Raw genomic sequence first — 12,557 nt, 5'->3', positions numbered from 1 at the left:
TTCCTGTGTCCATTTGCTATGTGTTCTTCTGTCTGCATGTTTTCTCTTTAGGCGGTACTGGGAACCAATCTAGGGACCTTCTGGAGTGGGAGAGAGGCGCTCAATCTCTTGCATCACCTCAGCTCCCTGGTCTGCTGCGTCTCTTATTGTCTCTCCTCTTTGTCTCTTTTTGTTGTGTCATCTTGCTGCACCAGCTCTCCATTTGGGCCATCACTCCTGCACAGGCCAGCACTCCACGTGGGCCAGCCTGCTACTCGGGCCAGCTCACTGTTGGGGCCAACTTGCCTTCACCAGGAAGCCCTGGGAATCAAACCCTGGACCTCCCATATGGTAAATGGGAGCCCAATCACTTGAGCCACTTCTGCTTCCCTATCATCTGCTTTGATTGCTGTTTGTTTTTGTTTTGTTTTCAGGAGGCACCGAGAACCAAATCCAGGACCTCCTGTATGTTAGGCAGGCGCTCAATTGCTTGAGCCACATCCCTTCCCCATGTTCAGCATTTTGAGTCAACTTACCACGCTTTGCTTACCCATTTCTCCACTTGTCTGACATTTAGGCATTTTTGTATCCCATTTTTTTCTATTAAATGCTTCCCCCCCTTAGATTATTTTGTTTTGTTTTTGCAGTACATTTCCAAAAGCGGGCTAGCCAGTAGAAGGCGAAATGTGTCTTAAGCTTTTTACATTTTCACAGATGTTCCCTAGGAATAATCATTGCATTTTGATAAAAACAAAGAAACCAGGTCAACTTTGTTCATGAAGTGGTTTTTTTTTTAAATCTTTGATTGATCCCATTTAATAAAATTATATGACGGATGGACGTGTTGGTTGGTTTGCCGATTGTTGGTGAGAATCTTCCCAGAAACCTAAATGAGATTAACTTCATTATGCTTTTTCAGTCCAAGGAAACTTTCAGTGTCACTGCCTTTAATTTATTGAATTGTAGGTTTATACCACTTTCCTCCAGATGGCTTCAAGTAAACTCATAAACTGTTATGTCCTGCCTCTGCTTTGTTAACAGATTTGGGTTCACAGTGCTCATAATGCCAGTGGTTATTTTACTATTTATGGAGATGAAACCCTCCAGTCGGATCACTTCAACTCAAGACTAAGTTTTGGAGACACCCAGACAATCTGGGCACGAACAGGCTATTTGGGGTTCCTGCGGAGAACTGAGTTGACAGACGCAAATGGAGGTAAGCACTGACCTTCAGTCCAGGCCGACCGCCCTCCAGGATAGACTGGGCTGACTGCTGCCGTCCACCCGCCTCTGGGCTCCTCAGACCTTGAAAAGAGAGAGCGGCAGGTGCCCTAGACACGGAAGGCCTGTCTGTGGCCCGGGACAGCCAGACCTGGGAGAACACACCCACTCGCTTGCTGCTGGCCAGTCTGACAGTGGTCGAGTTTGAAAGAGAGGAAGGTCAAATGCTCCCTTGTCCACTTAGCTGTTGAATTGCTCGCTCTCTCCTCATAAGAACCAAGAACAGATTGCAAATCAGGGAGGCCTCTATGCCACTTAGCAGTTAGTAGACTCCAAGGCTTCCGTGCACAAGCTGCTGTGGTTTCCCCACAGAACAGTGCCCTTAGGTAATAGCTTACCGCCTCTCCTCAGCACCTGCCCTGAAACCCTGCCCACCCCACCCCCACTCTGAAATAGAACCTGGACCGGCACCTTCCTCCTGGGGAGCAGCCGAGCGCTGTTCTGCTAGGGGCGGCCAGAGAGACCTGGCATCAGAATCCCAGGGAGCACGTGCGCTGCCCTCGGCAGTGCAGACACATGTCCTCGTGTCTGCGCTGGGCCGGGAGGTGGTGAGGCGCCTTCCCTTCGCAGCGCACGGGCCTGCGAGCTGCAGCCACTCCAGCGCCCAGCTGGGGACAACTGGGGTGGGCCACGGTTGTGGAGACTGCTTTTGCCAACCTCAGAGGAGGTGTCCAGGCAAGGCGGGGACACTTCAGAAGCCCAAACCATCAAAGCAGACTCGGGCTCCCAGCTTCTGTTCTAATTCCAGAGTCCTTTCTCACCCTCCTTGGTTCCTCTCGGATCAGAGGCAGGACCTGAGTATTTCACGAGGATAGTAGCTGAGACTTGTTGGTGAGGTTCTGCTAGACCAAATCCCCAATGAAACAAGTTCCTGCACGTCTGCAAGTCTCCGTAACAGATGCACCTTAAGAACTTGATGGAAGGGAAATTAGCCTGTCTGAACAGGGAATGAAGGTAGAAAATGTAATATTTCTAATGAGGGAAAATCATAGCCTATTTGAATATGCTACCAGGGGTTCCTATGGAGAGATGTAAATGCAGAGACGTAAAAATTGGTGAGAATTTCCGCCTCCCCAGGAAAGCTGGGAGGAGTTGCCTGGTGCTGGATCGCTGGAGCAAGGACAGCAGACCTTGGTGCTGTTCACTCTCCTCTCTGATCCCCTGAAAGGCGAAAGGCCCTCATGACTGGTGTAGACAGAAGCTCAGACATGATCAGAATCAGCAAGTAGGAAAGCGGACGTGGCTCAACTGATAGAGCATCCGCCTACCATATGGGAGGTCCAGGGTTCAAACCCCAGGCCTCCTGACCCATGTGGTGGGCTGGCCCGTGCGCACTGCCGATGCGCGCAAGGAGTGCCGTGCCCCGCAGGGGTGTCCCTGGCGTAGGGGATCCCCAAGCACAAGTGTGCCCTGCAAGGAGAGCCGCCCTGTGCAAAAAAGCACAGTCCACCCAGGAGTGGCGCCGCACACATGGAGAGCCGATGCAGCAAGATGATACAACAAAAAGAGACACAGATTCTTGGTGCTGCCTGACAAGAATACAAACGGACACAGAAGAACACACAGCGAATAGACACAGAGAGCAGATAACGGGGGGGAGGGAGGGGGAGAAATAAGTAAAAAATAAAATCTTAAAAAAAAAGTCAGCAAGTTAACCTAAGCAGCTTTTCTTATCTGGCTTAAATTGGAAAATATTTACTGTCTGGTATTATGTTATTTATTTATTTATTTATTTCTCTCCCCTTCCCCCCAACCCCGGTTGTCTATTTGCTGTGTCTTTGTCTGCTTCTGTTGTTGTCAGCGGCATGGGAATCTGTGTTTCTTTTTGCTGCGTCATCTTGTTGTGTCAGCTCTCCGTGTGTGTGCGGCACCATTCCTGGGCAGGCTGCACTTTCTTTGGCGCTGGGCAGCTCTCCTTACGGGGCGCACTCCTTGTGTGTGGGTCTCCCCTACGCAGGGGACACCCCTGCGTGGCACGGCACTCCTTGCGCGCAGCAGCACTGCACGTGGCCAGCTCCACACGGGTCAAGGAGGCTGGGGGCTTGAACTGCGGACTTCCCATGTGGTAGATGGACGCCCTAACCACTGGGCCAAGTCCGCCACCGTATTATGTTATTTATATGTCAGTCATTTCTTTCAGTTTTGTCAGGACAAAATTAAGGATGTATTTCCTACTTTTTAAGGAAAGATGGGACTGGCTACATATCATCATACTTCTTATGTTTGCATTACTGATACAAATAAATTTCCTGGTTATGTAATATGAGCTAGGAAAGTCTTCATTCATGAACATTATCAGAAACTATGCTTTCTTTTCCCATGCGTATATGGAATTAATAACGTTTCTAAGAACTCGTATGCTGGGGTCAGAGGATGCCAGGTTTAATTCTGGCTGTGCTACTTCCTGTGTGCACTTGGGCAAGTGAAATCCCTTTAGCCTCAATTTCCTCTTCTGTAGAACATTGTGAGGATGAAATGAGCTGTGTACCAGCCCACAGTACTCAGGCAGTACCTGGTTGCTCTTGTTGAATATGTGATACTGTCTTGGACAGCACATAGAGACTGACCCCAAAATCTCCCCCTAGGCATTGACAGCACAGAGGGACTGTCGTGGGTATGCTAGCCAGCACCCCAGAGACAGAAGATGCTACCACAGACCCAAGGCATCTTCCATGAGAGCCTCAGCCTTGCAAGAGCCCGATTGCTCCACAGAGCTTTTCCTATTAGAAAGAACTGCTTATCCCTCGCTCAGTGCTCCCTTGTCTTCGCATCTGTCTCCCTCAGGGGTGGTTTTGATCATTTATTAAAACGTTGGTTTGAGCAGCATTGCAGTGAAGGCTCAGGCATCTGTTATTTGCTTCCCTTTCTTGTGAGCAGAGCGCCATGATGCCCTCTATGTCGTGGGCGCCCTCGATGAAGCCATGGAGTTGCGAGGGATGCGGTATCACCCGATCGATATCGAGACCTCTGTGATCAGAGCCCATAAAAGTGTTACAGAATGGTAAGTGGTACAGGGGCGGGGGCCGTTGGCACATGAGAGCAGGGACAGCATTGGTAAAGCACCAGGAACATGGTCATGGTCGAGGGGAGAGTGGTGGGCGAGAGTTTCCATAGCATAGAGAATGGAATGCACTGGAGCTTTTTGATGGTAGACTTCTATTTTTAGGGAGTTAATAAGCTAGTCATAAGATAACACCGCTGGGAAAGGATTCGCATATCATACTTTACCTGCAACTACTCTACTTCCTGACAGCGTGTTCTAAGAAGTCAGGTTGTTGCTTCTGGTCTTATTTAATGTAGAAAAGCACAGCCAGGAAGGAAGGAGTAGAGCACACACACACACCCAGATAGGCACACAGCCTACTTTTTATGAGTTGGAGGCTTTAAAAATGAGTGCTGTATGTGTTCACACCTGAAATCAGAATAAGGCAGTGTTACAGCACACTTCAGACTATGGCCAAAACATGCTCGAAAGAAGAATGGGTTGAGCCAGCAAGGGCAAGGCATCTATGGTAGAAGCGCTCTGGTAGGTGGTAAAGCAGCTTAGCGGGTCAGAGCCAGAAGGAAGCCTTGGCCCAGGTAAGTACTGCAAGCATTTCCCTCCCCAGAGCTTGGCATGTTGTCTTCTCCTCTGACCCATTTAATCTGGGGAAAGGGCCGAGTATGTTAATGGTGCTTCATAAATACTAGCAGGAGGTGGAGATGGAGCAGCTGCCTTTTTCTCTGCATTTTCCACGCGGCTCGCACACCACGGTTTTGGTAACGCTGTGTGACCGACCTGGAGGCTGGAGTGCAGTGTTAGTTCTGAGCGAAATTGGCCAGGGCTGATGAATTCCACAGTTTTGCTCAATGCCTTTTATTTTATTTTACATATATATATATATATTTTTTTTCATTTTTAAAAAATATTACATTCAAAAAATATAAGGTCCCCATTCACCCCCACCACCCCCACCCCTCAATGCCTTTTACACTGAAGTTAGAAATGAAAAGTGACGCAGCAGCATTAGGCCTTAGATGTTTTCATTCATTTGATAATAGCCAAGGTGCTCGCCAAAGGGCACCAAGTTTCTGGCCTGGCAAAGAAACCTGATGAAACTCATCTCCAAGTTGAAGGCAGGATCCTTAAGGAGGTGCATCCTGAACTCCCTCCTGAGCTGTTGTTATAGCTGAGTGGGTTGGTTCTGAGATTGTTCGTTGTCTCCGGTTAGCTAATTGGTTTGCAGTGGACAGCCTGGTGCTTATTGCCAATGACTGAATCTGAACATGGAGTACTGGCAGAATATGAGAGTGACAGTTTGTATGCCCGTGAATTGACCTGTGGTTCCAATTGTCTAAATCCCTACTCACCCTGATACAAAATTCCTCAAATTTTCCAAGTTATGTCTTTACTTGAGTATAAGTAGAGGACAGAAACTTATAAAACAACAGAGGCCCCTGAAAGATGTCAGCTCAGAAACTAGCAACAGAGCCTACCCAGCTTCCATCTAAATAGCTATAAATAGTAGTGACAGCCTTCCATTTTTATGTGCTTAAGAAAATCATTTCAAATGGACTTTACTGCCTCTCAAGTATTTTCTATGTAGTTGCAAAATGTCTGCCTTAGCATTCCTGGCCTCCCCAGGCCCTCTCCGTGGATTTCTGTTCTCAATTCGTGGTTTTTTGTTCTATGTAGCCCTTGTTAAGTGCCATGTGGCCAGCGACCTGCATGTGTTCATCATTAGATGAGCATGTGGAGCCTTGTTCACATGGGGTACCAGAAGGACAGAAAAGCCAATGAGTTATTCAGAAGACTTTGAGTATATCTGAAATGATTCAGGCATAAACTGTTATACTGGTTTTATTTTTATCTCTGAAAACCTCTTCATTAAATTCATTTAGTCAAATCTCCTTCTTGCCTTTTATTACCCTTGCCTCTGCTTTCTTTTCTAGCACTTTACTGTTAATCACTGAGAAGTATGGATGGTCTCTTACTGTGATTATGTGGATGTCACACAATGTGACTATTTTACTGCGGCATAATTTAGGTCAACCAAAGCTTTTCATTTCTCACTGGTTGATTTTCATTAGCCTGAATATATGAAAAATGTCAACTCTCCTCTCTCTATTGTAAAGAAGATTCATGTTTGTAGAAACCAACATCCAGCCCCTCGGGATAACACTGGGATAAAGAAAGAAACCAGCATCCCCTGTCTTCCTAGAGGGCCAGGGGACAACAGTAAAGCAAACACACTTTTTGACATCCTGGATTAAACATAGAAATCCACGCCTACTCCCGAATTTTTAGAAATACATCATAAATTTCAAATGCTATAAAATAATACCAAACGTGGCTGAATGATTTATATGATTTGACATCATGATGTAGGCTCACTTGGGCCTTGTAGAGAAATACTTTGATTTCACAAAGAGCCATATTATGGAAATTCAGCACCAGCACATTTTCTTGGGAACATTTTTCAGCAGGATTGTTCCCTTAGGTATTCACCCTCTCACAAAGCAAAATCCAAGAGGAGAGATCTGTCAGGCATACTCTCCAATATTTCTTGACCATTCTGACATATACACTTTGTTCTAATAGACTTAATCGCACACTTTTAGAAAAACAATAGTGAGTTTTCCCAAATAACCTCCTGGTTGGCAGTTGGGATAGAGCCCTTCTGTACGTCTGGCATCAGCAGTGAATTTTAGCTTTCATCTCTTGGCAGAATTTGGACATCCCTCAACAAGCATTTTTTTAAAGTCCAACTTTAAAATGTAAAGGGTCTGGACTTATGCTTCCACAAATCAAGCAGACTAAATACTCTGGGTGAGCGTCTCACTGAAAACAACTAAATTCCAAGGAAAAAAATGCTTTTGGAACCACTGTTTAGCTGAAAAGGAGTAAAGACATTCTTGAAAAATGACTGCCTCACTCATACGGGATAATTGTTGCTGCATTTCCAGTTATCCTCAAGCTCGGTACTTTAAAACAAAAATCGTTTCTTATCACTCTCATGCCTGCAGATCAGCTGGCTTTCATCTGGGCATGGCTGGGGGTCTCTGCTTCCAGGTGCAGGGCACAGGCCAACTGGAGAGGCTGCAGACCACAGTGCTGGGGTGGCTCTTCTCCACATGTCTCTCATCTTCCCCCTGGGGCCAAGGATTAGCCCTGGCTTGTCCCTGTCATAGCGATGGCAGAGGCACGACAGGACAAGCCCAGATATTCAAGTGCCTTACGAGCCACTGCTTGCATCACCTCTACTGATGTCCAATTGACTGCAGTACGTGGCTGAGCCCAAAGTCCGGGGCAGGGAAATTACTGCTCATCTAGTGGAAGGGTCTGCAGGATTCCATGCCATAGTACTAAAGTTCAGGGAGGGGTGAAGATCAAGGTTGACACATTTGACAGCACACACCCTTTAACAACAAGCAAGGGAGCAGCTGGGAAGAGGAAGAATGGAGTTGCTTTGAGGGCACGTGCTGAGAGCTCCTCTGCACCGTGTGATAGGAACATGAATCCTTCAATTAGTAGCCGAGAGGCAGAGACGAACCATCAGCTCCTGAGGTAGCAGGGCCCTCTAAGGAGCTTAAGGTGGTTCCCCACTCCTGTAGAAAGATGAGTTCACCAAGATCACCAAACACTTAAATAATAAACAAGCCACTCATAAAAGGAGGCCTGTAGAAAATGCTCAGAACAGATTTATTATGTCCAGAATTGCTGTGTGTGAAATGTTTAATGAATTAAAGGAGATGGAATCACAACGATGAGCAAGCCATAGGAGATGATCAGGAATGATCAGGCAGATCTGAGAAAGAGCCAGATGGAACTTTTCAAAAAAAGATAAAATTGTTCAATTAAAAACTTCCGATGTCCTGATGATTTTTCTCTCTTCCAGTGCTGTGTTTACCTGGACAAATTTGTTGGTGGTTGTGGTGGAGCTTGATGGTTCAGAACAAGAAGCCTTGGACCTCGTGCCCCTAGTGACCAATGTGGTTTTGGAGGAACACTATCTGATTGTGGGCGTGGTGGTGGTGGTGGACATTGGTGTCATTCCTATCAACTCCCGTGGAGAGAAACAGCGTATGCACCTACGAGACGGCTTCTTGGCGGACCAGCTAGATCCCATCTATGTGGCCTACAATATGTAGTCTTGTCTCTCTGGCTTCCATGGACTTTTCTAGAGATGTAAACATTTTTCTCAGTGTCCACTAAAATTGTGCAGATACAAGGGCAACACTCACCAGAATGGAACCTTTTGTCATTGTGATGGTGATGATGACGACAACTTTTCACAGCAGTCATGACTGACATGGAAGTGAAATGTGAACTTACCACTAAATTTAGCTCAGAAGGACTTTGGGATTACTGCCTTCAGTTTGTTGGAAAAGCCCATTTCAAAAACTTTTCTTTTTTTTTTTTTTAATTATTGAATAATAAGTGCTTTCTTCGTAAATGTGGCTTTGTATTTTGTTAAGCCGAAATAGCAATTAAAAAAATATTCTGCCCTCCAGATGGGTTCTTTTAAACAATTTATGTAGTGTGACAAAAAAGTTGTTTTCTCCGTTTTAATGTGTCATGAAATCCTAATGACATGGATCTGTACTAATTTAAGCCATCGCTAGATCTCATCCTTTTAGGAAAGTTTGCTGAGGTACGAGAAAACCTTCCAAATAGCACCTTCCAATTAGATGTTAGCAGCTTTCTTTGTCAGAAATGTGCTGAAGAAACAGAGGCTAATCTATGGCCTTTGATGTTAGCATAGAATGAAAAGAAATTATAAATAAGGTGTATTTCGGCACTTATCTTACAGATATCTTTGTACTAAACTAAAAAGATAAAATAAGTTAACTTCTTCATATGTAATTATGTACAAAACGTTTAATTTATTTTGATCTCTTTAGAAGTATAAAAGAAAAAAACATTCAAGAATATTAAAGTCTTGTAATGTTTGCTAATATAAAAAAGTGTTGTATTATCTTGCGTGGATAGTATCACAACAAATATATATATATGAAATATAAATTCGCTAATGAAAAAAGGAGATTTTAAAGTTTAAAATGCAGAACTTGTCACTTGCATGGTGTCCCCTCCACTGTACTGTAGATAACTGAGTGATTTACTCACACACACTCTTGCTGATGAGAGCAATCACGGATTGCCCGTAGCCCTGTCTAAAAGTTTCTTCTAGATACCTGAGACCAGCAAGTGAAATTATTGCCATCTCAAAGATGGTGAAGGAATTTAAGGCTAAATGTGCACTATTTTTTTTTTCTTCTTTGCTGTGGGGACAACAATGAATGAGTTTATGCTGGCATGTGCTTACTACACTTGATAGACTTTAGAGAAGGCAGGTTGGTGACTAGCACTGTTTTCTTAGCTACAAGAACTTGTTGCACAATACTTTTCCTCATTTTTGGTCAGTGTCACATTTTTTATTTTGATTCTTGGGATGAAAAGGAATGATGTTATGTGGTCATTTGCACTAGGCTGCGTTGATTCCCCCTCAGATGGCCACTGTGTGGAGTGGACAAAATGTCCAGACAGCTTTAAGGGAAAAGACTTGCACAGGCAATCATCACCTCATCTTACAACCCAGCGAACTGTATGAACCTCTGGTCTCTGGGGTTCCCTGGCTTTGACCATGAGCAAAACCCCCAGGGATCTGAACCGCCCCTGGGGACTCATAAGAGGCCACGGACTGAAGCAAGCAAGCATGCCTCACAGCTGCCTTCATTTTACCACCTGTGGATAAACACATCCCTAATTTCTGTTTCTGCTGCTGCCATCTCTCTCACACTTTTTAATTTTCAGAGCTCATCTATACACTTCTAAATTAAATTGGCCTGTCTGAGTCCAACCAAGAAGGAGGTGTCAGCAATCCAGGAGTGATTGATTTTCTAATTGCCCCAATCCGATCCTGCTGTGGCTCACATTACTAGAGATGCATGACTAAGATTGTTGCTGGGTAAAATTTAGATCCTTTTTTCATTATATTATAGGCAATGGTTTTGTCTGCCTTTGCTAATTTGCAGCCAGCAGTTAAGCCCTTTGCTAAAGGAGAATTTTGTTTGACTTCTAAGATCTGAGGCTGATTGTTTTGATTTTTTTTTAAGTGGCACTTTTTTTTTTCATTTATCTGCATGCGTGATGCATCCTTCCAACTCCACAGATCAGTTGATTTTTAAAATATTGTTTGACGCCATTGCTGTGTATGAATATTTCTCTCCACGCTTCAGATACACATTCCTACAGTCTTCTGCTTCCTAAGGGGGGAACCACACACAGAAAGACGTTTTCTTACACACACACCTTGTTTAAAGGATAGTTGGTTTAAGGTTTCAGATAAGATCCTGATTATGAAATCTAATTGCAGTGTGCAGGATATGTCAGGAAGCAAAGCAAATTTAGATGTCACTTCAAACATAATTTAACCTTCACCATATCAACTTTACATCCAAGGAGGGGAAATACTGCAATGCAGTTGTGAAAGCAGTTACTAACAGATCTCTTCTGCATCCTGTCATCTCTGAGGTTAGAGTTTAGGTTCAAAAGAGTTGGTGGACTGGGATTGAAGTTTTGTTGTGCAAGAAAAAGGAAAGGAGACATTCAAGTACCACCAGTTTCAGCAATAAAGAAGGATTGTTCTGTATTAGAAATTGTACTGTAGATAAATCATTCATGAGAATGTATAAAATGTTTGTCTTGTGACCTTGTGCTTTTGAAGTCAGACAAAACCGTGTAATCAACTTGCACAAAGAGAGGGTACACAATGAACATTGAAACACAAACCTAATCAAACAGGAGCAGATTCCTCATGGTGCTTGTTTATTATATATATTTAATCCTGCTTGACACTTTACCCAAGGGAAAACTGTCCCTTTTATCAGTTGAATGTTAGCAGCGTTATTTCATAGAGTGTGGTGACTGGTTAGAGAAATTCATGTACTCAACCAATCACAGTTTCAAACAAAATTTTTATGTGCAAAGGACAGCAACCTTCTTGTATGTTAAACCACCAGTACGCTTTGTACATCTGTGATAACGCCTGTTTTATATTCAAATGAACAAATAAAAGCTTTTATTTTTGTTGCTCTGAAAATAGCAGTTTCTTAATTGGTCCCCTGGAAAAAAATGTATGGGGCAGCTTCAACCCCAGGGAAGGACAGTGACTCCTACAGTAAAATGTATCTGACTCTGTTTACATAATCTGTTGCATAACTTAACAGTACAGATAATCATACTTTGAATAATGTTTAAATTTTGATGTGGGCATTTATTGCTACAGAAATTCCTATGGCAACAAAATGTTTTTGTGAAATGTTTTTTTAATTCTTTTAAATATATCTAAATATATTTGTTCACATTTTGCTGCAAGTGTACAGATTATTGATAACTTCTTGGGACAAAAAGTAAGCATGAGTCCTGTGTGCAAATACTTTCTTTCAACTGTATGACAGGGAACCTTTGCAAGTTCAGGAAGGAGGTGATTGTTCCAACTCAAATCAACTTTATTCATTTGGCAATCAAAAACCATATCCTTTCCCTAAGACCTGAGAATTTTTGTAGCTTTGTCTTTTGGAAAGCAAGTTAAGTGACCATCCGCCTCAGGGGTTATACACATCAAAATAAGTAGAACTCAGACCTGCACACACACAACCACCAGGCTTCTTCTAAGCACCTATGTATTAGAACTCCACTTTCCTCCTCTATCTTTCTTTCAAGGCAAATGCTTGCCAATTGGAGAACAATACCGTGGGTGTATGGGCGCAGGTGGCTGGTATAAGACCAGTCTGGCCGCATTGAATTTAACAGAATATTGAAAGGAATGCTGTTCCATTTTCTCACATGGATGCCTTGTCAATGGCCGGTCAAATATCATTCAGATACAAACAAAGTAACCTGGGAAATTGCTCCTACACAGTCCTTTAGACATTGTGTGTGTGCACACACGCATATAGTAGAGCACATGTGTATACATGTAGAGTTTTCTACTGCGGTATCTTGTTCTCCATCCTCCATGGCTTCTGGCAATAAGCTGAATTCTTGGGGGACAGCCAGTGCTTGGTTGGAAAGTTGGTTGAATATAATTTTATGTCTCATGACTCCCTGTGACCTTGAAATAAGATTGGGATGAATTGCCCACCTACTGGTAAGTGATGAGCAGCTTTTATAGAGGGAAGTTCATGGCCCATATTTGGATTGGCCCCACTGCTAATGTGATGTCATCTTGTGATGATGGCATCTTAAGACTGGATGATGTAATACAGTAGGTTGATAATAGCAACTGGAAACATGGACATTATTTTATTCTCAT

The 12,557-nt window shown here is 43.8% G+C and overlaps 1 protein-coding gene across 4 annotated transcripts in view; it reads left to right on the top strand.

Moving 5' to 3' along the window:
• DIP2C (disco interacting protein 2 homolog C) overlaps positions 1–11,342 on the top strand; it is a 534,437-nt gene extending 523,095 nt beyond the window's left edge. For all 4 annotated transcript variants that reach the window (XM_004454050.4, XM_004454048.4, XM_004454049.4 and 1 more), the window contains 3 exons: positions 1,021–1,195; positions 4,138–4,261; positions 8,139–11,342. In XM_004454050.4, coding sequence (XP_004454107.1) covers positions 1,021–1,195; positions 4,138–4,261; positions 8,139–8,391 — 552 coding nt within the window. In that variant the 3' untranslated portion in view covers positions 8,392–11,342. The remainder of the gene's footprint in view (positions 1–1,020; positions 1,196–4,137; positions 4,262–8,138) is intronic.
• The last annotated feature ends 1,215 nt before the right edge of the window (positions 11,343–12,557 follow it).

The sequence above is a fragment of the Dasypus novemcinctus genome, chromosome 5 (genome assembly GCF_030445035.2).
Source record: "Dasypus novemcinctus isolate mDasNov1 chromosome 5, mDasNov1.1.hap2, whole genome shotgun sequence".
Classification (NCBI taxonomy): Eukaryota; Metazoa; Chordata; class Mammalia; order Cingulata; family Dasypodidae; genus Dasypus; species Dasypus novemcinctus.
The sequence above is the reverse complement of the archived record's forward strand: the minus strand, read 5'-3'. Positions and strand labels throughout refer to the sequence as shown.